This window comes from Oncorhynchus keta, chromosome 2, assembly GCF_023373465.1.
Source record: "Oncorhynchus keta strain PuntledgeMale-10-30-2019 chromosome 2, Oket_V2, whole genome shotgun sequence".
Taxonomy (NCBI): Eukaryota; Metazoa; Chordata; class Actinopteri; order Salmoniformes; family Salmonidae; genus Oncorhynchus; species Oncorhynchus keta.
In genome coordinates this window covers 19,797,670-19,822,129 of record NC_068422.1, presented here as the reverse complement: position 1 = coordinate 19,822,129, position 24,460 = coordinate 19,797,670, and the positions used below count along the sequence as shown (strand labels likewise).

General features: G+C 42.4%; 1 protein-coding gene across 1 annotated transcript in view; it reads right to left on the bottom strand.

Annotated features, from left to right (window-relative positions):
* The window catches only part of LOC118397505 (nuclear protein localization protein 4 homolog), a 38,862-nt gene extending 14,622 nt beyond the window's left edge, over positions 1-24,240 (bottom strand). Inside the window, exons 1-9 of the mRNA XM_035792351.2 lie at positions 23,869-24,240; positions 21,891-21,971; positions 10,349-10,458; positions 9,015-9,227; positions 7,449-7,497; positions 7,239-7,333; positions 6,908-7,031; positions 6,439-6,618; positions 5,767-5,853 (exon numbers count right to left, since the gene is read on the bottom strand). Of these exons, the coding sequence (XP_035648244.1) occupies positions 5,767-5,853; positions 6,439-6,618; positions 6,908-7,031; positions 7,239-7,333; positions 7,449-7,497; positions 9,015-9,227; positions 10,349-10,458; positions 21,891-21,971; positions 23,869-23,883 (954 nt within the window). The 5' untranslated portion in view covers positions 23,884-24,240. The remainder of the gene's footprint in view (positions 1-5,766; positions 5,854-6,438; positions 6,619-6,907; positions 7,032-7,238; positions 7,334-7,448; positions 7,498-9,014; positions 9,228-10,348; positions 10,459-21,890; positions 21,972-23,868) is intronic.
* Between the last annotated feature and the right edge of the window lie 220 nt (positions 24,241-24,460).

Below are 24,460 nucleotides of genomic sequence, written 5' to 3'. Positions count from 1 at the left end.
CCAAGCAACCTTTTGTCCACTTGGCCACCCGACACATGGAACACTTTTTTAAACCAGAAGATTCTGGGTCTTCGTTTTTTCTCCCTAATTTCGTGGTATCCAATTGGTAGTATTTACAGTCTTGTCTTAGCGCTGCAACTCCCGTACGCAATCTTTTGCCTACCGACCAAAGATTGCACCGTGTCTATTACAATGTAGAAAAACAAAATCTTTCAACAGTTATTCATATCACCAGAGCTTCATCCTATTTATTCTAACTTTTTCGTGGCGGATTCACCGGTGTGATTTATGGAAGATGCCAAAACATTGGCGTTAACAACAGATAACAGAGTCAAAGGCCAGTGGTGTCCATCTGTGGGGAAGTTTGATTATGACAAATCTAGCTCCAGAACCAGCCAGAGCCAGCTGGCTAATCTTTTGAATACAGTGCAGTAAAAAAACAAAAAGCAACAGATAAGGTTATAGCTAATGTTAGCAAGATATCTAGTTAGTGTAGCTAGCGAGCATGTTAACCTTATCTAACAGCTTTCAGTACCCTATTTGATGTTAATGAACTCCACGTAGAAATTCCCACACCCAATATGTGAAAATATACAGTACCTTCGGAAAGTATTCAGACCCCTTGACTTTTTCCACATTGTTACATTAAAGCCTTTTTCTAAAATAGATAAATCCTCAGCAATCTACACAAAATATCCCATTGTGACAAAGCAGAAACAGGTTTGTATACATGCAAATGTATTTAAAGTAAAAAACTGAAATACCTTACTTATATAAGCATTCAGACCCTTTGCTATGAGACTTGAAATTGAGCTCAGGTGCATCCTGTTTCCATTGATCATCCTTGAGATGATTCAACAACTTGATTGAAGTCCAATTGGACATGATTTGGAAAGGCACACACCTGTCTATATAAAGGTCCCACAGTTGACAGTGCATGTCAGAGCAAAAGCCAGGCTGAAGTCGAAGGAATTGTCTGTGGTGCTCCGAGACAGGATTGTGTCTAGGCACAGATCTGTGAAAGGGTATAAAAGAAATTGCAGCATTGAAGGTCCAAGAACACAGTGGCCTTTATCATTCTTAAATGGAAGAAGTTTAGAACCACCAAGACTCTTCCTAGAGCTGGCTGTCCGGCCAAACTGAGCAATTAGGGGAGAAGGGCCTTGGTCAGGGAGGTGACCAAGAACCAGATGGTCACTCTGACAGAGCACCAAAGTTCCCCTGTAGAGATAGGAGAACATTCCAGAAGGACAACCATCTCCGCAGCACTCCACCAATCAGGCCTTTATGGTCAAGTGGCCAAATGGAAGCCCCTCAGTAAAAGGCACATGACAGCCCGCTTGGCCAAAAGTCTCTGGTCTGAATGCCAAGCGTCACATCTTTAGGAAACCTGGCACCCTTCCTACAGTGAAGCATGGTGGTAGCAGCATCATGCTGTGGGGATGTTATCCAGCGGCAGGGACTGGGAGACTCGTCAGGATTGAGGGAAAGATGAACTGAGCAAAGTACAGCGAGATCATTGATGAAAACCTGCTCCAGAGCGCTCAGGACCTCACTGGGGACAAGGTTCAGCTTCCAAGTCTCTAAATGTCCTTGAGTGGCCCAGCCAGAGCCCGGACTTGTACACAATCTAACATCTCTGGAGAGACCTGAAAATAGCTGTGCAGACGCGCTCCCCATCCAACCTGACAGAGCTTGAGAGGATCTGCAGAGAAGAATGGGAGAAACTCCCCAAAAACAGGTGTGCCAAGCTTGTAGCCTTATACCCAAGAAGACTCAATGCTGTAATCGCTGCCAAAGGTGCTTCAACAAAGTACTGAGTAAAGGGTCCGAATACTTATGTAAATGTGATTTCCGTTTTTTTTATTTTATAAAATTAACAAAAATGTCTTTTAAAAAAACTGTTTTTGCTTAGTCATTATGGGCTATTTATGTGTGTAGATTATAGAAGGAAAAAAACAACTTAATACATTTTACAGTGTGAAAAGTAACGTAACAAAATGTGAAAAGTCAAGGGGTCAGAATACTTTCCGAAGGCACTGTATATACAAGTAGCCTTTCAGAGGTGGGACCTAAAGGTGCATTTCCGCTGTAGAACAGGAAATGACATTGAAATAGTGGCAGCAACTTCCCGGGGGGGGCATAATGAATAATTAATTTAGGGGTAATTTTTATAGTCGGTGTTTGTGTGGATAGTCCAGTGAAAATGTAAACTGGCTTCTTAATCTTGTTTGGTGACAAAATCTGAATAATTAAATTGCTGGGTGCAATGTAGAAGTCTAGCCTACTGTATTTGGAATATGAAACAACTGAACTAGGCTTTTATAATCACAGACAAGACAGGACAGACAGGAGACAGACATAACTGCCAAAATAAAGGAAACACTTGAGTAAATGAGGGATACAATGCACATTGAAAGTAGGTACTTTCCACACGGGTGCAGTTCTTAAGTTAATTAAACAAGTAACATCCCATCAATGCATAAAAATGTCCAGTTGCACATTATTTTGGCTACCATGGCTAGAAGAGAACTCAGTGACTTTGAAAGAGGGGTCTCAAAGGAGCAAAGGGGGTTTAAAACTTCTTCGGGATCGATTTCCCGTCCATAGGACGGTTAAGCTAACGTAGGCTAATGCGATTAGCATGAGGTTGTAAGTAACAAGAACATTTCCCAGGACATAGACATATCGGATATTGGCAGAAAGCTTACATTCTTGTTAATCGAACTGCACGGTCTAATTTACAGTAGCTATTACAATGAAAGAAACTCATGCTATTGTTTGAGGAGAGTGCACAACTTTGAACATGAAGTTATTAATAACTTGCGTGCCAGAGCGGAGAGACAGATTTTCTCTCCTCGCCCAAATTATCTTATTGGTTCAGCTCCAGCTTCAGACGGTTGAGTCAAAACCCACGACTAAAAGCCTCTTTTGCATATTTTAGAGTAGTTATTCCTCAAAATGTGTGTATGGTACACAAAATGAGTACAGGTTGGCAGATCTGCCATCCAATGAAAATAACACAGTTTGATCGGACCACACGTTACATGAGACATTGAAGTTGTACAATACATAACATGTAGGCTATTGTGATACGTTAGTCGAGTACATTTGTTACAAGCAAACGCTTGCCCACAAGATACAACATAAAAACTCAACACTTTTGATTGTAATGCAATTTCCTACCAGAGATATCATACTGGTTGTGTAAGCTCGACACATTACACCATGGCCTGGTCTGGGGGCATATGGAAGTTGTTTAAGCCATCATCCTGAGAAGACTGACGAATCCAAAGAATTGATTAGAGCCTCATGGCCCGAGAGAATAAAGCTGCATCCCAAATGGTCAAAAGAAGTTCAGACTATATAAGGAATAGAGTACCATTAGGGACGCAGTCATAGACCCTCCACCACTCGATGTCTCTGGCCAGTTGGTTAGGCTGTACTGTAGTTGCCAGACACACTAGATAGGAGCAGGCTGTCCTGTATTTAGCCTCCTGAACTTACGGCTTGAACCCAGATGTTCCTCTTTACCTCTTCCTGACAGGAAGGAGTTAGGTGGTGTAGGTGGGGAAGGATAGTACCAATCAGATGATAATCTGTTTAGTTGTTACGTCCAGGGGTATCTTTTGATTCAACATAGTGAAACAAAAAATGTTCCACAGAAAATAGCTTCCTTTTCATTAAATGACAGAAGTACAATGCTATTTGGCTAGCAGCCCCACAAGTAGATGAGCGTACAGTGAAAAGACAAAGTATTTTTTGCAAAACAATATGCTTGCTCATCATATTTCTAATGTTTATGATACAATGTATCCAGCTACATTTCCAAATGTTTTGCTTGAATTTAACCTTGCATTTTACCAGAGAAGTAGGCTACCGTCGTGGCAAAAGGTTGTGAATGACAAATATTAATTTTCACAAAGTCTGCTGCTTCAATGTCTTTAGATATTTTTGTCAGGTGTTACTATGGAATACGGAAAGTATAATTACAAGCATTTCATAAGTGTCAAAGGCTTTTGTTGACAATTACATTAAGTTGATGCAAAGAGTCAATATTTGCAGTGCTGACCCTTATTTTTCAAGACCTCTGCAATCCGCCCTGGCATGCTGTCAATTAACTTCTGGGCCACATCCTGACTGATGACAGCCCATTCTTGCATAATCAATGCTTGGAGTTGGTCAGCATTTGTGGGATTTTGTTTGTCCACCTGCCTGTTGAGGATGACCACAAGTTCTCAATGGGATTAAGGTCTGGGGAGTTTCCTGGCCATGGACACAAAATATCGTTTTTTCCCCCCGAGCCACTTATCACTTTTGCCTTATGGCAAGGTGCTGGAAAAGATATTGTTCGTCACCAAACTGTTCCTGGATGGTTGGGAGAAGTTGCTCTCAGAGGATGTGTTGGTACCATTCTTTATTCATGGCTGTGTTCTTAAGCAAAATTGTGAGTGAGCCCACTCCCTTGGCGGAGAAACAACCCCACACATGAATGGTCTCAGGATGCTTAACTGTTGGCAAGACACAGGACTGATTGTAGCGCTCACCTTGTTTGGGGCATCCGGAAAAAAGCCTGTCCGGAGAAGACAATCGGAAAGGGGATTCAGAGCAAATTACTTTACCCCAGTCCTCAGCAGTCTAATCCCTGTACCTTTTGCAGAATATCAGTCCCTGATGTTATTCCTGTAGAGAAGTGGCTTCTTTTCTGCCCATCTTGACACCAGGCCATCCTCCAAAAGTCTTTGCCTCACTGTGCATGCAGATGCACTCACACCTGCCTGCTGCCATTCCTGAGCAAGCTCTGTACTGGTGGTGCTCCGATCCCGCAGCTGAATACTCTTTAGGAGACGGTCCTGGCGCTTGCTGGACTTTCTTGGGCGCCCTGAAGCCTTCTCCACAACAACCACGCTCCTTGAAGTTCTTGATGATCCGATAAAGTGGTTGATTTAGGTGCAATCTTACTGGCAGCAATATCCTTGCCCGTGAAGCCCTTTTTGTGCAAAGCAATGATGACGGCACGTGTTTCCTTGCAGGTAAACATGATTGAGAGAGGAAGAACAATGATTCCAAGCACCAACCTCCTTTTGAAGCTTCCAGTCTGTTATTCGAACTCAATCAGCATGACAGAGTGATCTCCAGCCTTGTCCTTGTCAACACTCACACCTGTGTTAACGAGAGAATCCCTGACATGATGTCAGCTGGTCCTTTTGTGCAGGGCTGAAATGCAGTGGAAATGTTTTTGGGGGATTCAGTTCATTTGCATGGCAAAGAGGGACTTTGCAACTAATTGCAATTCATCTGATCACTCTTCATAACATTCTGGCGTATATGCAAATTGCCATCATACAAACTGAGGCAGCAGACTGTGAAAATTAATATTTGTGTCATTCAAAACTTTTGGCCACAACTGTACACTGAGAAAAGTAGCTGTGTGAATTCTCATACGAGTGGAAAAGTGCAACTGAAATACAAAATTAGTCTGATGCAGAGCAAAACACAGCAAGATATCTTTTTTTCTCTGTGAAAAAAATGCAGAATTCTGCATTAACGAGATCCCTGGAAGTTTAAGTCTAAAGTCACACCATAAAAACAAGGGTGTGTATATATTGCAGAGCACAATCTTATTGTCTTGAACAGGGTTGAGGTCAATTATATTCCAATTCAGTAATCAAAATGGAATTGATAGTGATATATAGAGAAGGTTGACATCAGAATCTAGAATAGCTAAAATAAAGCCTGTAGTATAAGCTAGTGGTTTCATCTTACCTTGCGCAGGCCCAGCTTCGCTGCTATCTCCTCCACGGCTGCAGCTTTAGGGTCCTCCACCAGCTCCAGACTGTTCTGGGTGGCAATCTAATGGACAGAGGAATTCACAACAGTTAAAACTAAACAAACCACATCTTGGATTAACATATTTCTGAAAAAGTACACAACCTTATATTTTCTTATGCTATTGGAAACTATGTATAGCTATAATGAACTGATTACTTAAAGAGTCACTCCATACCTGTTATACATTACTGCACGGTCGGAACTAGAAGCACAAGCATTTCGCTACACTTGCATTAACATCTGCTAACCATGCGTATGTGACCAATAAAATTTGATTTGGAAAGTTTTCTATAGTTTCAGCCAGTAGTTTTTAAAGCGGTACTCACGAGCAAAAATGGGTCCCCGTTTTTGTGTACTACGTCACCCATTTAGTGTGATAGATTACGAATTTAGCAATTTGTGTGATATGTTACAAATCCGATTAGTGGCATAAGCTACAAATTTGATGTGCTTAAGATGCCAGAGCGTATCTAAGTCTGTGATAGAATTACTGCTCCAGCAAAAGCAGCATTTTATCAATGTCCAATACCCCATTGAAAGTGAACTTACTGCCAACAACTCACTAACAAACCATTGGACTGACTCCCGAGAGTGCAGAGCACTCACCTGCGGGGGTTCGTAGATGGCAGCGACCTCTGCTCTGATGGCCAGAGGGATGTCTTTGTGCTCTGTGTACCTGCCGTACAGGTAGCCCATCCTCTGGCTGCCTGTCTTCCTCCAGAAGTCCAGGAAACGGTCTGCGATGGTGTGGTTCTCAAACATGATGTTGTCTATATGTCTGTATTTCTGGTAGCAGGGATGAGGCGGGTTATACAAATCACTATCTCCACTAGGAATTAGTAGAGACTGAGCAATCTCTTGTGGTGTGTTTCAATAGGATTCCTCTCGTCATCTTCTCTTAATCTGAACTGATGGGAATGTAAATGAAGCTGAGCAGACAAGGAGAGGAAGACAATTTAAAATACTGAGATGGACCCTTGGCAGCAAAGGGGAGTATTGAGATGGACCCTTGGGGGCAAGGAGGTGAGTGTGTATAGGCTCTTTGGAGCAAGGAGGAGGGAGTTATGAGGCATACTTGTCTGTTGAGGGTGATGGCGCTGGGCTGGCACTTGGTGCAGATCCCCTCTGGCCAGGGAGGGTGGCCCTCACAGCCTGACTTGATCTTACAGCTGATGTTCTCCAGGGCCACAAACTTCCCTCTGTAGAGGAAAATAGGTTTTAAATAAAGACAAAGAGCTTGTGGATGTGGCCAATTCTCCTGCTAGGGAAGTGAAGAATGCATAGACTGGTCCCAGATCTATTTATGCAATCTTGCCAACTTCAATGGATGTTGTCATGCCAAACATGTTGCCAAGAAACCATAGACAGGTCTGGGACCAGGCTAGAGAACATCTGGTGCCACTCACTTGTCGGCACCTCCTGTCAGCTTACGGATGTAGGCGTGGAATGACATGTGCTTGACAGGCGGATCTAGATGGCTCAAGTATTCTTCATCAAAAGGCTGACAGAGATAACAATTAAATGTATAGTAAGGAAGTACACCTGACATGTAAACCACAATTTTAAAGTAAACAGTAATAGTTGGACAAATGAAGGTGGAAAGAACACACACTTACCTCTAGTGGTACGCAGTGTACACACTTTCCCATCGATCCATGCCGACACCTGAAACAAGAACCGAATCAATACACTGACACAATTGAATGCCTTAATACAATAACATAACTAGCTACAGTCTACAAATCGGTGTCTCTTACACTGTGGATATCTGTTCCTGTAGATATTTGTTTCAATAGAACATACAGGAAGACTATGAAATATCTTACAGCTTTGGATCTCTGTTCCCGTAGACCACAGGAAGTTAGTGGCACCTTAATTGTGGAGGATGGGCTCGTGGTAATGGCTGGAGCAGAATTAGTGGAATAGTATCAAATACATGGTTTCCATCTGGTTCATGCCATTTCATTCCCTCCATTCCAGCCATTATTATGAGCCATTCTCCCCTCAGCAGTCTAAACGGCTGTAGACCTTTAACTCGGCAGAGTTGTGGATCTCGGTTTCAGCAGATCACGTGTCAAACTCATTCCAAGGATGGTCGAGTGTCTGCGGGTTTTCGCTCCACCCTTAAACTTGATAGATGAATTAAGATCACTACTTAATAAGGAACTCCCATCACCTGGATGTCTAGGTCTTAATTGAAAGGAAAAATAAAAACCCATAGACATTAACCTCCGTGGAATGAGTTTGACACCCCTGCCTTAAATCTTTAAGTCTATAAATCTATTGCAGCTGTGGATATTTGTTCCTGTATATATTTGATCCAATACAACATTTTCCCTACTGTATTTATTTATTTTGCTCCTTTGCACTACATTATTTCTCTCTACTTTACACATTCTTCCACTGCAAATCAACCATTCCAGTGTTTTACTTTATATTGTATATTGAATTTACTTCGCCACCATGGCCTTCTTTTGCCTTTACCTCCCTTATCTCACCTCATTTCCTATACATTGTATATAGACTTATTTTTCTACTGTATTATTGACTATGTTTGTTTTACTCCATGTGTAACTCTGTGTTGTTGTATGTGTCGAACTGCTTTGCTTTATCTTGGCCAGGTCGCAGTTGTAAGTGAGAACTTGTTCTCAACTAGCCTACCTGGTTAAATAAAGGTGAAATAAAAAAATAAAAAGTATATAATATCTTACAGCTTTAGATCTCTGTTGCTGTGTAGTTTTGATTCTATACAACATACAGAAATTAAATCAATCTCTCGCAGGTGTAGATTTCTTCAAATTAAATCCCCATTTCAAGAACATTGGGAAACGATGGCACTCCAAAAGGACGTCACCTCATTTCACCTTTTCATTTTTGGCCAGGCAAGCTAATTTTTTTAATTTTTTATTATTTTTTTTTATACCTTTATTTAACCAGGCAAGTCAGTTAAGAACATATTCTTATTTTCAATGACGGCCTGGGAACAGTGGGTTAACTGCCTGTTCAGGGGCAGAACGACAGATTTGTACCATGTCAGCTCGGGGGTTTGAACTCACAACCTTCCGGTTACTAGTCCAACGCTCTAACCACTAGGCTACGCTGCCGCCCCTAATGCGTTTTGTCCTTTTCTAAAAGTTTTTGGGAGTGCCACAGTTTCCCAGGAGTTATATAAAATCTCTTACAGCTGTGGATCTTTGTTCCTGTATATCTTGCCCTCCTGCTTGGCCAGGTACTGGTCAATCTCATCCTCTGGGATGTGGGGTGCCGAGTGGGAGCGTGACATCATGGACGATGAAGATGAGGGTAGTGATGAAGAGTGAGTGGTGGCCACGTCCATGGTCTCTCCGGAGGGTCCTGGGGAGCCCGACGGGTACAGGAAGAGCATGTCTCCATGTCTAGAGAAACACACACAATGAGCATAATGATAATCCAAGATAATAAGTAGTGAACAAAATGAAGTGACGCTATACACCGAGTGTACAAAATATTAAGAACACCTGCTCTTGACAAACTGACCAGGTGAATGCTATGATCCCTTCTTGTGGTAACTTGATAAATAAACTTGACAACTGTGGGAAGCATTGGAGTCAACATGTGCCAGTATCCCTGTGGAACACTTGACGAATTGAGGACATTGTTCAGTATACGCAGTGTAAATAATAACTACATGTTTATCTAGCTAAATGGAGTAGCCTAACAATTAGTGACAGGGTTCTCCCCAAAGAATGTAAGAGGGGCGCAAGCGCCACCTTGTGGACTGACTGCACCACAGTAAAAAAAAAAAAAATCTATATACATTTTGTTCTCTCTATATAACTCTATATACAATAACCATCGAATTATAGTGAACTTGGAATCAAGCAATGATATGGGCTGTAGTCCTCCCACTACGACATGCAGTTTATTAGGCTACAGAGGAAATAAATTGTGATGAAATTCACAGGGTGGTGAAAGTGCACGGTGATCTTGATGCTCCTTTCCAATAAATATTGAGGGTCGTATTCTGGTGACATGATCGATGCTCGACTGCAATTTGACAAATATTCTCGCTTTTATCCATAATGTCATCTACCCGCACTGTATCTGCGACTTATCGGCTGGAGCTCACCTGCCAAGACCAGAGTAGGCACATTTGCGATTTAAGGCAACAGTTTGTTTGACAAAACTAAATCATTAGGGTTGAAAATGTGATGGTAACAACTGGAACTTTAGATATTTATTCAGTACATGATGAAGTACATTGTGTGCACTGTGTCATCATGCACTGATTTTTATCCACAACAAGACCAATTAGTGGAAACACCTCTGCATGTGCATATTTTCTTCATGCGGATTATAGAATATTTGCATTAAAATAGGTCGCCAAGTGGATGGAAACAGCTATTTAAGGCCATTTTTTTGCTCTAGATTGCAAAAAATGGCAGTTAAGGTGCAAAAAAAAAAAATATATAGATATATATATTCAGTAGTACCACCAGATTGTTTAAACAATAACTTAATGTTTCTCCAAACTCACTTGATCTTGAGCAGGCTGAGGGTCTTATTCTGGGACTGGATCTCATCAGTCTTGTTGCGGTTCAGGAAGATAGAGAAGCCATTGGAGTTGAAGCCAAACTCTTTGCCCACCTGACAGTAGAAAAAGGGTAATAATGATTAGTCTCGCCTGCCAGACCCAAGGCACAGCTGTGGAAAGAGACTCGGTAAAGAGTTTAGGTAATGATGAGCTTTACTTTAGAGCAGCGGTTCCTAAACTTTTTATAGTCCCATACCCCTTCAAAACATTCAACCTCCAGCTGCGTACCCCCTCTAGCACCAGGGTCAGCGCACTGACATCATTGTAAGCCTGCCACACACACTGTACAATAAAATGTTGAAACATAAGGAGTGTGAGTTTGTCACTTCCCACAAGCTGGGTTGTGACAAAGAGCTCTTATAGGACCAGGGCGCAAATAATAAATAATTTTGCTCTTTATTTAACAATCTTTCATATAAAACCTTATTTATTCATCGGAAATTGTGAATAGCGCACCACAGATTAATATGAAGGGTGTGCTTCAAATGATGCACATAACACTGAAATGTGGGTTGGAGAATGTCCGTCTTAAATCATTTTCCACAAACAGTCTGTGCCTGTATTTAGATGTATTCATGTTAGTGAGGGCTGATAATCCACTCTCACACACATTTTGAACAGAAGGTCGACGACATCCGATCCTCGTTTGCTAAGTCAAACGACACCGCTGGTTCTGCTCACACTGCCCTACTCTGTGCTCTGACCTCTTTCTCCCCTCTCTCTCCAGATGAAATCTCGCGTCTTGTGACGGCCGGCCGCCCAACAACCTGCCCGCTTGACCCTATCCCCTCCTCTCTTCTCCAGACCATTTCCGGAGACCTTCTCCCTTACCTCACCTCGCTCATCAACTCATCCCTGACCGCTGGCTACGTCCCTTCCGTCTTCAAGAGAGCGAGAGTTGCACCCCTTCTGAAAAAACCTACACTCGATCCCTCCGATGTCAACAACTACAGACCAGTATCCCTTCTTTCTTTTCTCTCCAAAACTCTTGAACGTGCCGTCCTTGGCCAGCTCTCCCGCTATCTCTCTCAGAATGATCTTCTTGATCCAAATCAGTCAGGTTTCAAGACTAGTCATTCAACTGAGACTGCTCTTCTCTGTATCACGGAGGCGCTCCGCACTGCTAAAGCTAACTCTCTCTCCTCTGCTCTCATCCTTCTAGACCTATCGGCTGCCTTCGATACTGTGAACCATCAGATCCTCCTCTCCACCCTCTCCGAGTTGGGCATCTCCGGCGCGGCCCACGCTTGGATTGCGTCCTACCTGACAGGTCGCTCCTACCAGGTGGCGTGGCGAGAATCTGTCTCCTCACCACGCGCTCTCACCACTGGTGTCCCCCAGGGCTCTGTTCTAGGCCCTCTCCTATTCTCGCTGTACACCAAGTCACTTGGCTCTGTCATAACCTCACATGGTCTCTCCTATCATTGCTATGCAGACGACACACAATTCATCTTCTCCTTTCCCCCTTCTGATGACCAGGTGGCGAATCGCATCTCTGCATGTCTGGCAGACATATCAGTGTGGATGACGGATCACCACCTCAAGCTGAACCTCTGCAAGACGGAGCTGCTCTTCCTCCCAGGGAAGGACTGCCCGTTCCATGATCTCGCCATCACGGTTGACAACTCCATTGTGTCCTCCTCCCAGAGCGCTAAGAACCTTGGCGTGATCCTGGACAACACCCTGTCGTTCTCAACTAACATCAAGGCGGTGGCCCGTTCCTGTAGGTTCATGCTCTACAACATCCGCAGAGTACGACCCTGCCTCACACAGGAAGCGGCGCAGGTCCTAATCCAGGTACTTGTCATCTCCCGTCTGGATTACTGCAACTCGCTGTTGGCTGGGCTCCTGCCTGTGCCATTAAACCCCTACAACTCATCCAGAACGCCGCAGCCCGTCTGGTGTTCAACCTTCCCAAGTTCTCTCACGTCACCCCGCTCCTCCGCTCTCTCCACTGGCTTCCAGTTGAAGCTCGCATCCGCTACAAGACCATGGTGCTTGCCTACGGAGCTGTGAGGGGAACGGCACCTCAGTACCTCCAGGCTCTGATCAGGCCCTACACCCAAACAAGGGCACTGCGTTCATCCACCTCTGGCCTGCTCGCCTCCCTACCACTGAGGAAGTACAGTTCCCGCTCAGCCCAGTCAAAACTGTTCGCTGCTCTGGCCCCCAATGGTGGAACAAACTCCCTCACGACGCCAGGACAGCGGAGTCAATCACCACCTTCCGGAGACACCTGAAACCCCACCTCTTTAAGGAATACCTAGGATAGGATAAAGTAATCCTTCTCACCCCCCTTAAAAGATTTAGATGCACTATTGTAAAGTGGCTGTTCCACTGGATGTCATAAGGTGAATGCACCAATTTGTAAGTCGCTCTGGATAAGAGCGTCTGCTAAATGACTTAAATGTAAATGTAAATGTAACATAGGTAGGTGGTTGCAAAGGGCATCAGTGCCTTAACAGTGCAATTGACAAAGGCAGGATACTTTGAGCGCAGCCGTATCCAGAAATATGGCAGTGGCTTCTGATTAAAACCGCTTGTTGCAATTTCAATGAGGCTCCCTTGTTCAGAAATCGGTAAGTGGACTGGAGGCAGGGCATGAAAGGGATAATGAATCCAGTTGTGTCATCCAGTTAGGGAAAGTACCTGCGTAAACGCTCACCCAGCTCATTCGGGTGCGTGCGGCAGGGTAGCCTAGTGGTTAGAGTGTTGGATTAGTAACCGAAAGGATGCAAGTTCAAATCCCGAGCTGACAAGGTACAAATCTGTCGTTCTGCCCCTGAACAGGTAGTTAACCCACTGTTCCTAGGCCGTCATTGAAAATAAGAATTTGTTCTTAACCGACTTGCCTAGTTAAAAGGTTAAAAAAATAAACCTAAAAAAACTAAAAAGGTGCTTCGCTCTATCACATTTGACATTGTCCGTAAGCTTGAGTTCATTTGCACACAAAAAAAAATAATATCATACAATGATGGAAAGACCTATGTTGTCCTTAAATGCAGACAGAGAAGAACTCCCAACTTCTTAATCATAGCCTCAATTTTGTCCCGCTCATTGAATATAGTTGCGGAGAGTCCCTGTAAACCTAGACTCAGACTATTCAGGCGAGAAAAAAACAGATAAGCCAGTAGTGTGAGAAACTCATCATGCAAGCGGTCAGACAAGTAAAAATGATGGTCAGTAAAGAATACGTTAACCTCTCTGCGAAACGGAACCCGCTAGCGGGCTGAAATTCCACAACATATGGTGATCGCTACATAAATGTGTCTCACATGTATCGAAAGCTTAGAATCTTGCTAATCCAACTGCGTTGTTAGATTTAAAAAAGGATTTACTGCGAAAGAATACGATGCGATTATCTGAGCATAGAGCCCCATAAAAAACAACAATTTTAACCAGCACAGGTTTAACAATCACACTGCATTATAATAAATTGTTTACCTTTGGCGATCTTCGTCTGTTTGCAATTCCAATGCTCATTTTTACACAATGAATGATCTTTTGTTTGATAAAATAAAAACACTAACACCGCTTGTGTCGTGAATTCCGTCTCATTCCAGGTAAATAACCCAGACAGAACGTGAATTTTCCAGTCATGTTTGGTTTCACTGCAATCAACTGGTTTGTTTGTAACACAATCAAACGTGATGGGCCATTTCGCGGGACGTATTGACTGAAAGAAACAGATTTGAACAAGTCATGACATCATTGTGCACCAATGATTTGCCCGCTGTTTCGTTGATTGACTGTCTTTTAACCCAATGACCACTGATTGTCTTGAAATCTAGCTAGGTAGACAGCCAATGAGCTGAGGTAAACGGCAATAGGTCCTTTTTATGTGTTGCAAGACCAACCCATGTAGTAAGCTCCAGAGCGTAAGAGTCATTCGCTATTGGAGTTTCATACCGAAGGGAGAAACACATATTACGCACTGCATTGTTTGGTAAACGCGCATATTTGGCTGTTTATCTATCAATCAGTTTGGTGACTAAGTCAGGGAAAGCTAAATCTAAGTCTAGATATACAGATGTACACACAATTTTAGAATAAATTGATGGGAAAGTAAGACAGAGATTGTTGTAGCATGATTCATTTAGCAATTGTGGAGGAATATTTTTTGAACGGGAGAGGACATCGTTTTGGACTGGTAAGTTCTTATCATGCTAATGCCCTTGTTTGAAATTAATAATATATATATATATATATATATATATATATTTTAGAAGCAATATATAAACATGTAATGTCATGAAATGTGAGATGCGTGTGTCTGCCGCCCCACCCCAACCCACATGAAATAGCCTATTGAGGGGAGGGCAGGCCCACAACAATGGCCAAAGTGAAATGAAGACAGTAGATTAGCTGAAATGTCATAATATAAAAGAGACAGTAGATCTAGCAGGTCATAATATATTCAACCTTATTTCCATGTACTCATATATATATATATATAATATATAATTATACCTGTTGATACAGGCAGTTAATCCACTGTTCCTAGGCCATCATTGAAAATAAGAATTTGTTCTTAACTGACTTGCCTAGTAAAATAAAGATACAAAAAAAATATGTGAAACTATTCTAACTGAACATTTTCTTTCACAGTAACACTGACTCCGAATGGGAGTCTTATCCGGTGTCCTGTGTGAATTTAACCTCTTGCTCCTACCTGACACGCAGGCGTCCCATCTAGACATCTGGAAATGCAAATGCGCTACGCTAAATGCTAATAGCACTTGTTAAAACTCAAACGTTCATTAAAATACACATGCAGGGTACTGAATTAAAGCTACACTCGTTGTGAGTGCAACAAGTCAGATTTTTTAAATGCTTTTCGGCGAAAGCATGAGAAGCTATTATCTGATAGCATGTAACACCCCAAAATAACCGCAGGGGACATAAACAAAATAATTAGCATAGTCGGCGCTACACAAAACGCACAAATAAAATATAAAACATTCATTACCTTTGACCATCTTCTTTGTTGGCACTCCTAAATGTCCCATAAACATCACTATTGGGTCTTTTTTTTTTCGATTAAATCGGTCCATATATAGCCTAGATAATCGATCTATGAAGACTGTGTGATCAACAAAAAAAATTGCGTTTTATAACGTAACGTCATTTTTTTTAATTAAAAAAGTCGACGATAAACTTTCACAAAACACTTCGAAATACTTTTGTAATGCAACTTTAGGCATTAGTAAACGTTAATAAGCGATCAAATTGATCACGAGGCGATGTATATTCTATAGCTGTACGTCTGGAAATAATGTCTGGGTAAATCTCAACCAAAATATCCGGTCGGAGACCGGTAGAACTGCGCTGCCTTGTGTCTGTTTGACCAAGAAACAAATCGTAGGCAAATGACAAGACTGTTGACATCGTGTGGAAGCTGTAGATATTGCAACCTCGGCCCCATTTAATGTGGTTCACGTTTAACAATTGGTTGAAGTGGCGCATGGATATATGTTCCCATTTTCAGTGATCAGATTTTCCTGCACTTTTCGATGAAACGCACGTTCTGTTATAGTCACAGCCGTGATTTAACCAGTTTTATAAACGTCTTAGTGTTTTCTATCCACACATACTAATCATATGCCTATACTATATTCCTGGCATGAGTAGCAGGGCGCTGAAATGTTGCTCGATTTTTAACAGAATGTTCAAAAAAGTAGGGGGTAGGAGTAACAGGTTAAGTATGCTCGCTCTAATTCTCTCTCTCTCGGAGGACCTGAGCCCTAGGACCAAGCGTCAGGACTACCTGGCATGATGCCTCCTTGCTGTCCCCAGTCCACCTGGCCTTGCTGCTGTTCCAGTTTCAACTGTTCTGCCAGAGGCTATGGAACCCTAAACTGTTCATTTTTACTCTTGAGGTGCTGTCCTATTGCACCCTCTACAACCACTTTGATCTCCACCCGGCACAGCCAGAAGAGGACTGGCCACCCCTCATAGCCTGGTTCCTCTAGGTTTCTTCCTAGGTTTTTGCCTTTCTAGGGAGTTTCCGAGCCACACCTGCATTGCTTGCTGTTTGGGGTTTTAGGCTGGGGCTATATAAATAGATTTTATAGAGGACCGAGGGTCTTCCAAATATTGAAAGTGTATAAATAGTTACCCATGTTATTTTGTAAATATATATATTTTTTTTATGTATTTTTTAAATCAATTAATTTTTTTCCCCCGTTTTTTTTTTTTTTTTTTAGAATATCATTTTGGTATTTTGTATATAGTTATTTGTTTCAAAATGTATACCTTCACCAATTTGGCCACTTGGGTACATTTGGGCTACTTGTGCGGGACACCTGGGTGACTTCATGATAACTGTCATGTAGCACACTCATTTCGGAAGTTATCATTCTGAAACTTTGCACAAGTACTGTTGCCCTCTTATATTTTTTCACCGAAATTGTCCCCATCATCCTATTTGAATGTTTGTTTTAGCTTGTTCATTTTAAAAAGATAAAATGACAAAAAATAAAAAAACATGTTTTTTTCATCTAAACCAGATCTATTGTGTTATATTCTCCCACATTCAATTCACATTTACACAAACTTCAGAGTGTTTTCTTTCAAATGGTACCAAGAATATGCATATCCTTGGTTCTGTGCCTGAGCTACAGACTGTTAGATTTGGGTATGTCTTCAGGCGGAAATTGCACAAAGTAGGGGGGGTAAGCTGTAAGAGGTGTTAAGCGCTTCTCAAAACCAAAAAAAAAAAAAAAAAAACATGCCCCTTGATAACCAGCACGTTGTAAAAGCGTTACATGGTCACTGCCCATATCATTGCATATCGCAGAAAATACACTAGAGTTTAGGGACCTTGCTTTAACAAAGTTAACCATTTTCACTGTAGTGTCCAAAGCGTCTTATAGGGGTCAGGCATTCCCTTGGCAGCAAGAGCCTCTTGGTGGATGCTGCAGTGTACCCAAGTGGCGTCGGGAGTAACTGCTTGCACGTGCAGTACCACTCCACCATGTCTCCCGGTCATGGCTTTTGCGCCATCAGTACAGATGCTAACATGAGCAGGAGCTACGTTTGGCAACATACGGACTGTCAGTGGAATTCCCGCGAGAGAGTGGGCTCCCTGATCACACCACACACCAGACGTGTTTCAGTGCCCATGCTGGGGAGCCCACAGGGTAGTGTGCGCTTCTGGTCCTGGTACCCAAGAAGAACAAAGACCAGCTGAGGGTATGTGCTGACCTGCGCCCCTTTACTTGCTCTGACTGTCTCACAAGCTCTACCACTTTGTTGAGTGTCAAGTTGGTGTTAGATAAGGAGTTGTCAGAGAAGCTTCAACTAATATCCCTACGACCAACCTGTCACAGATATATTCTTGATGCTTGGCATTGTCGAAAGCACGACTAGGTCGTGTCCATAGATACAGAACAAAAAGACCTAACTACTGGGTCGCTTCTCTGTCAAACAAACCGATAGAACGAACAACCAAGCCGTCTTGGGTATCAACCCTAAATTTGGGTCAGGACTGTATCTTGTGGAAGGCTGAAATTTATGAATTTATTAAAATAAAATGTTTAATGAAAATATGTAAATCATTATTTGAATATGTTGATAACCAATTATATAAAAGTGATAAGGCCCTCGAAGCCGGTGTTTGGAGGATATATTGGCGCGGTCAATATATCCGCCAAACACCGGCTTCTAGGGCATTATCACTTAGACATAAGAAAGGATACTGTCTTCACTGGACTTGTTACTATGGATGCAAGCAGACTGACTTGTCCAATCACCTTTTGACATCATGTTGAAAAATGTAAGAGCAAATAAATAAGTCTCGGAGCAATGAAAAATATTCAAGATATGAATGATAAGAATCGCCAGCAATGACCAAATAAATAAAAAAATCCCTAGGGACACGGTGCACCCAAATTAAAATTCCAGGTAACACAGTAAAATATTTAGGGAGCTTATGCGGCCAAAGTGGTAGCACTGTAAATCCCTGTGAGTATATTTTTGCAAAAAGTCTCGTAAGTAGACTGCTCATGGTAAAAATCCTGTGTCAGCCATACACAGGTCACAAAAATGCAGTTTATTCAAAGCTGAGAAGACAGTGCAGTGCCTTTGTTCTTATGGGCAAGACAACAGTAGTGGTCTAGCCTATATCAGCATAAATATAACAATGACATGCAAAGGGATATAATGTATGAACGCGTCTGGGAAAACCCCTCCCTCCCCGTCTGATCAGACACAGTGCCTCTCTGGGCTCTTCATGCAACTCTCCCTATTACTGACTGATTGGCAGCACATCAGAGGCAGGGAATACAAATTAGACTTCTCTCTCCATTCATCTGCAACACATTTATGTTTTAACTAAAAGACATACATTTTTAATAGGGTTCTGCCGCAGGCAAGGTAACCCTTCTCCACTGTGACCAAACATCCGGTGACTTTTCTTTTTCAGCCACTGATATTGCAATTGAGTTTAATGGGCAATGTGAAATTGGTACATACATTTGTTGACTTAAATGATATGTACCCATTGATTCTTGAAGAATATAACGTATACCGTAATTGCTGGACTATTAAGCGCACCCGAATATAAACCGCACCCACTGAATTATTAAAAAATATGTATTTTGTACATAAATAAGCCGCACATGTTTATAAGCCGCAGGTGCCTACCGGTACATTGAAACAAATGAACTTTACACAGCCTTTAAACGAAACACTGCTTGTAACAAAAATAAATAGGCTTTAACGAAACACGGCTTGTAACAAAAATGAAACAGTAGCCTACCAGTAAAGTCATTGGTCACCATATTCCTCCTCCTGTGCACTGAAACCACTGAAGTCATCTCCTTCGGTGTCGGAGTTGAATAGCCTCAGAATTGCTTCATCCGATGTTGGATCGTTTTCATTGTCGCTCTCGTCACTTTCATCCGGAGGCAAATACCCCGCTGAGCTCATGCTGCCCCTTCAACACGCAGCAGTCCAGCCTTTCGAAACCCGTTGATGATAGTGGATTTTTTGACAATGCTCCACGCTGTCAGGACCCACTGGCAGCCTTGACCATAAGTTGCTCTTCGCATGCGGCCCGTTTTAGTGAAGGATTTCTCCCCACTTGTCATCCAAGCCTCCCACTGAACACGGAGCGCCACCTTAAATGCACGATGTACACTGATGTCGAGTGGCTGCAAATAGTTTGGGCCATCTGCTTTTCTTCCCTCTGAAAGGTTTGTTGTCTTTTTGCACTGAGTCAGTTCCTCACGCTGCTGTTTACAAAGTCTTATAATCGACTCATTAAGGCCAAGCTCCCATGCAGCAGCTCTATTTCTTTTTCCAACAGCCAGATCGATCGCCTTCAACTTGAAAGCTGCATCATATGCATTTCTCCGTGTCTTTGCCATGATGAGGGTGACAAAATTACTACCGTAAATCAGAATAATGGGAAGTTTGAGCGCGCTCGATTTACGTCACATTATGTAACGGTGCTCAGTTTTTTGGCGGCATGAAACTTGTGAAAGCGGGAAAAATCCATACATTAGCCGCGTCATTGTATAAACCGCGAGGTTCAAAGTGTGGGAATAAAGTAGCGGCTTATAGTCCGGAAATTATGGTAAATACTTAATGAGCTTAGTTCAACTATCTTACTCCATCAAAACAAAATATAAGCTTATTTTAGTCCCTTGTTTGTAAACTATGTAATTGTAAACAAACACTGTGTAGCTTCAAAACATGGTTACCTATAATATTGATGTCATGGATGGATATTCTTTGTATCCATAGCTCCGTCTCTGAGGATCTTGACTGTCATTGATGGCATTAGACACTGGAGCCAGATCAAGGACAGAGCCCCGTATTTATTCAAAAAAACTCCCACTCCTGACTCTACAGTTACCGTCGGGTCTCATGGAGCTAAGAACTTCCTCATGAGAGAAGGGAGAGAGGTGGTGCAGTGTGTCTTTTATGAAAGCTCAGTTTATGAATTTGAAAGTGGTTCCATTCTCAAGCCCCATCACTCAGTTCTTTACCAAAACAGTGGTGGGTTGCCCAATTGGTTGTTGTCTGAACTGCTGACTGCCTCTAAGGTATTTCCTTGATTTCCTACCCAATACTGTCACACAGTCTCTGAGGTCCAGTTGTGGTCAAGACTGGCAAGCAAGCATGCGGATGTGATACAACTATTTATAAACCACTGTTCAAAGGAATTGCAATAATACACAGCTCTCCCACTCCCTCTAACACCCAGCTCCCTCTCCACATAGGTTCCACAGTTGCACCAGCACCATCGAGAGCATCCTGACCAGTTGCATCACCGCCTGGTATGGCAACTGCTAGGCATCTGAACGTAAGGCGCTAGAGGGTAGTGTGTACAGCCCAGTTTCCTGCCATCCAAGACCTATATAATAGGCAGTGTCAGAGGAAAGCCCATAAAATTGCCAGAGACTCCAGTCACCCAAGTTATAGACTTTTCTCTACTACCGCATGGCAAGTGGTACCGGAGTGCTAAGTCTAGGACCAAAAGGCTCCTCAGCAGCTTCTACCCCCAAGCCATAAGACTGCTGAACAATTCATAGAATCGCCACCGGACAATTTACGTTGACCCCCCCCCTCCCTTTTGTACACTGCTGCTACTCGCTGTTTGTTACCTACGCATAGTCACTTCACCCCCACCTACATGTACAGATTAACTCAACTAGCCTGTACACTCACACACTGACTCAGTACCGGTGCCCCCTGTATATAGCCTAGTTATTGTTATTGTGTTACTTTTTATGTTAGTCAACTTGGTAAATATCTTCTTCTTCTTGAACTGCAGTGTCGGTTAAGGGCTTGTAAATAAGTATTTCACGGTAAAGTCCACACTTCTTGTATTCAGCGCATGTGACAAATAAAGTTTGATTTGACATAACACCCACAGGTCTCTGCAGAGCAATGCATTGGATCCTTCCACTGTGGATGGCTCACTCATTAGCTGCACAGTGCACAGATGAGGGGGAACACTGCAGAAATACTCTCCCTTTCCTGCAGAGCTGCCTACCTCATAAATGAACACTGAGCTTGAGCACAGGCTGGGCACAGGAGAGAGTGAGAAAGACAGAGAAAGATGTCAATCTTCTGATGCTACCTGGCCAAAAGCAGTTAGACAGAATGTGCTATTAATAAGACTACAGAATGACAGAAAGAACCACAAGTTTTCCATGTGTTTGTGGAGAGTAGTTTGTTTTTGTACACAGCCCAACCATATAGCCTACAATACCATTAAGAGCCCATGTTTGGGGCGGCAGCGTAGCCTAGCGGTTAGAGCGTTGGACTAGTAACCGGAAGGTTGCGAGTTCAAACCCCCGAGCTGACAAGGTACAAATCTGTCGTTCTGCCCTTGAACAGGCAGTTAACCCACTGTTCCCAGGCCGTCATTGAAAATAAGAATATGTTCTTAACTGACTTGCCTGGTTAAATAAAGGTAAAATGTAAAAAAAAAATTTAAAAAAATGTTTGTCTTCATGTCATGTTTCCATACCTTATTGAGGAAAGCGGCTGCTGTCTCTTTCTTGGTGGCGGGGATCTTCTTCATCCCGTTCGGGGACTGAACCCGGATGATCTGTAAATTAGGAAAAATATTACATTTCTCCACATCATAATCTATCATTTCCATTATCTCCTATATTTAGGTTGCTTAACAAAACCAAATACATTGGAAAACCATATTGATCAATGACTCAACACCAATGAAAAGATTAGGCAAATTATCAAAAAGTTCTACAGCTGCACCATTGAGAGCATCTTGACTGGCTGCATCCCCGCTTGGTACAGAAATTGCAAGGTACCCGACTGCAAGGCACTACAGAGGGTGGTGAGTACGGACCTCTATACCAGGCTGTCAGTGGAAGGGGCAAAGCAATTGTCTAAGACTCCAGCCACCCAAGCCATAAACTGTTCGTTCTTTCTGCTACCGCATTGCAAGCGGTACCAGCGCACCAACAGGACCCAAAACAGCTGCTACCCCCAAGCCATAAGACTGCTAAACAGCTCATCAAATGGCTACCCAGACTACCTGTATTGACCCTTTTTTGCACTAACTATGCACACACACACTGGACTCCATCCACACATACTTATTACACTGACACCCCAACACACACTACATATGCCACACACACACGCCACAAGCACACTTCCACATATGCTGCTGCTACTGTCTATCTATTCTGTCACTTAGTCACTTTACCCCTACGTTTATGTACACATAGCTACATTACCATGTACCCCTGCACATCGACTCAGTACTGGTACTCCTTGTATTCAGCCATGTTATTTTTAACTCATTATTGTTATTCACTTTGTATTTGTGTCACTATTTCTATGTTGTTGTTTTTACCTTTAACTCTATTATTGGCAAACAACCTGTAAGTAAGCATTTCACTGGCAGTCTACACTTGTTTTATAAAGCATGTGACAAATAAAATGTGATTTGACTCATCAGCTAATTTGATTAACACCCAAAACTGTCTCGCTGACATTTGTTGCAACCCACTGAAAACAGGACACTGCTGTAACTATTTAGCTAGATTTTTCTGCTCGAGCTGTCAGTGCCAGGGTCGTGACAGTGCAGAAATGTGGGTGGAGGGTCGTTGGCACCCGTCGTTCATTGATGTAGTGACACAGTGGTTATAATTAACAAGCAATAATTTGGTTGTGAAGGTGGAATTACCTAGTTTAGTTAGCTAATAATTGTAAAGTACATGATATGAGCAGCTTCTGTTATGGGCTGGCTGGTTTTTAAATAATTGCTGTAGGTACGTTAGTTAGCCGGTTTGTTTAATCTCGGATGAGCAGGGAAAACAACCCTAAACAGTATAATTTAGCTAGCTAACTAACGTTAATTATTTAGCTAGCAAGCCAGCCAACTCCTGACAAAGTAATTAGCTAGCTAGCTAAAACTATTTTTAGGCACAAGTTGAAGACAAGGTCGCTAAGAACACTGACTAGATAATTTTACTTTTAACAAAGTTAGCTAGCTACCGAAACTATCACCTCGTTCTTGCAAAAAAATGGGGGCCAAGGAATGTTGATAAAAACTTGTTGGCTGCTTAGGTAGGTTGCTAATAACGTCAACAGCAATGTACCTTTGTCAAAGTGAACGTCCACGCATTTTTCAAAACCAATAGTTTACAAAGATAGTTAGTTCCCTAGCAAACACACGATTTAACTACTTGCTTAATAAATAGCTATGATAGCTCAACGTAAACTGAGCCACCGCAACATGTTGGCAAATTTGAAATAAAAGATGTCTGACTAACTAGCTAGGTAAGCTATATAACAGAGGGAGTTAGCGGTTATCTAGGCCCTGTCAGTCTAGGGAGATGCTAACTATGTTAGCTCGCAAATGGCTAATTCTGCTGCCTCATCACTCCGCTGGTCAGACTTTGATAACGTTAGCTAGCTGGCTATCAATCCTAAATCTTTTAGCTGTAACTATAACGCGCTGTCATACTTACAATATTTTCTGCCATGATGTTTGTGGTCCCGATTTATTTCACTGTGTAGCAAAAGAGAACGATACGAACGATAAAATATTTACTGACTGGACAGAATCAACGGAACTCCATTCCACGACTCAAACACCGGGTGTTACACGCTAACAAGTCCGTGCCATAGTGCCCCTCCGCAACTGGCCGAGTGAAAGAGGCTTCGATATAAAATTCTTCCGAGACTTTTGTTCTGCAGCATTTCCACAGGTTATTGCTCCCTCACAAAGAATTCTCAACTCCACGACACTCAAAGGAGTTGAGTTGCGAGGCGATTAATTTTGGCGGAGTGTACCCTACCTGCGACTACAACGAGTCGGAATCAGTCGATACTTGTAAAAATGTCCATTCTTTCATACATTGTAGGGTGAATTCATATCAGAGTGAACATTTTATAAACTGAGACAGCTTAATCCTGAGGCGTTTATTTATTGGTCTGACAAGAGAAAATCTAAACTATTGTTACGACATTTTTTATTCGGTTATGATGTTAAGGTTATAAAACTCATACATAATGCACAGTGCCAAATTGTAAATGTGCCTACTATGTATTAGTGCATGA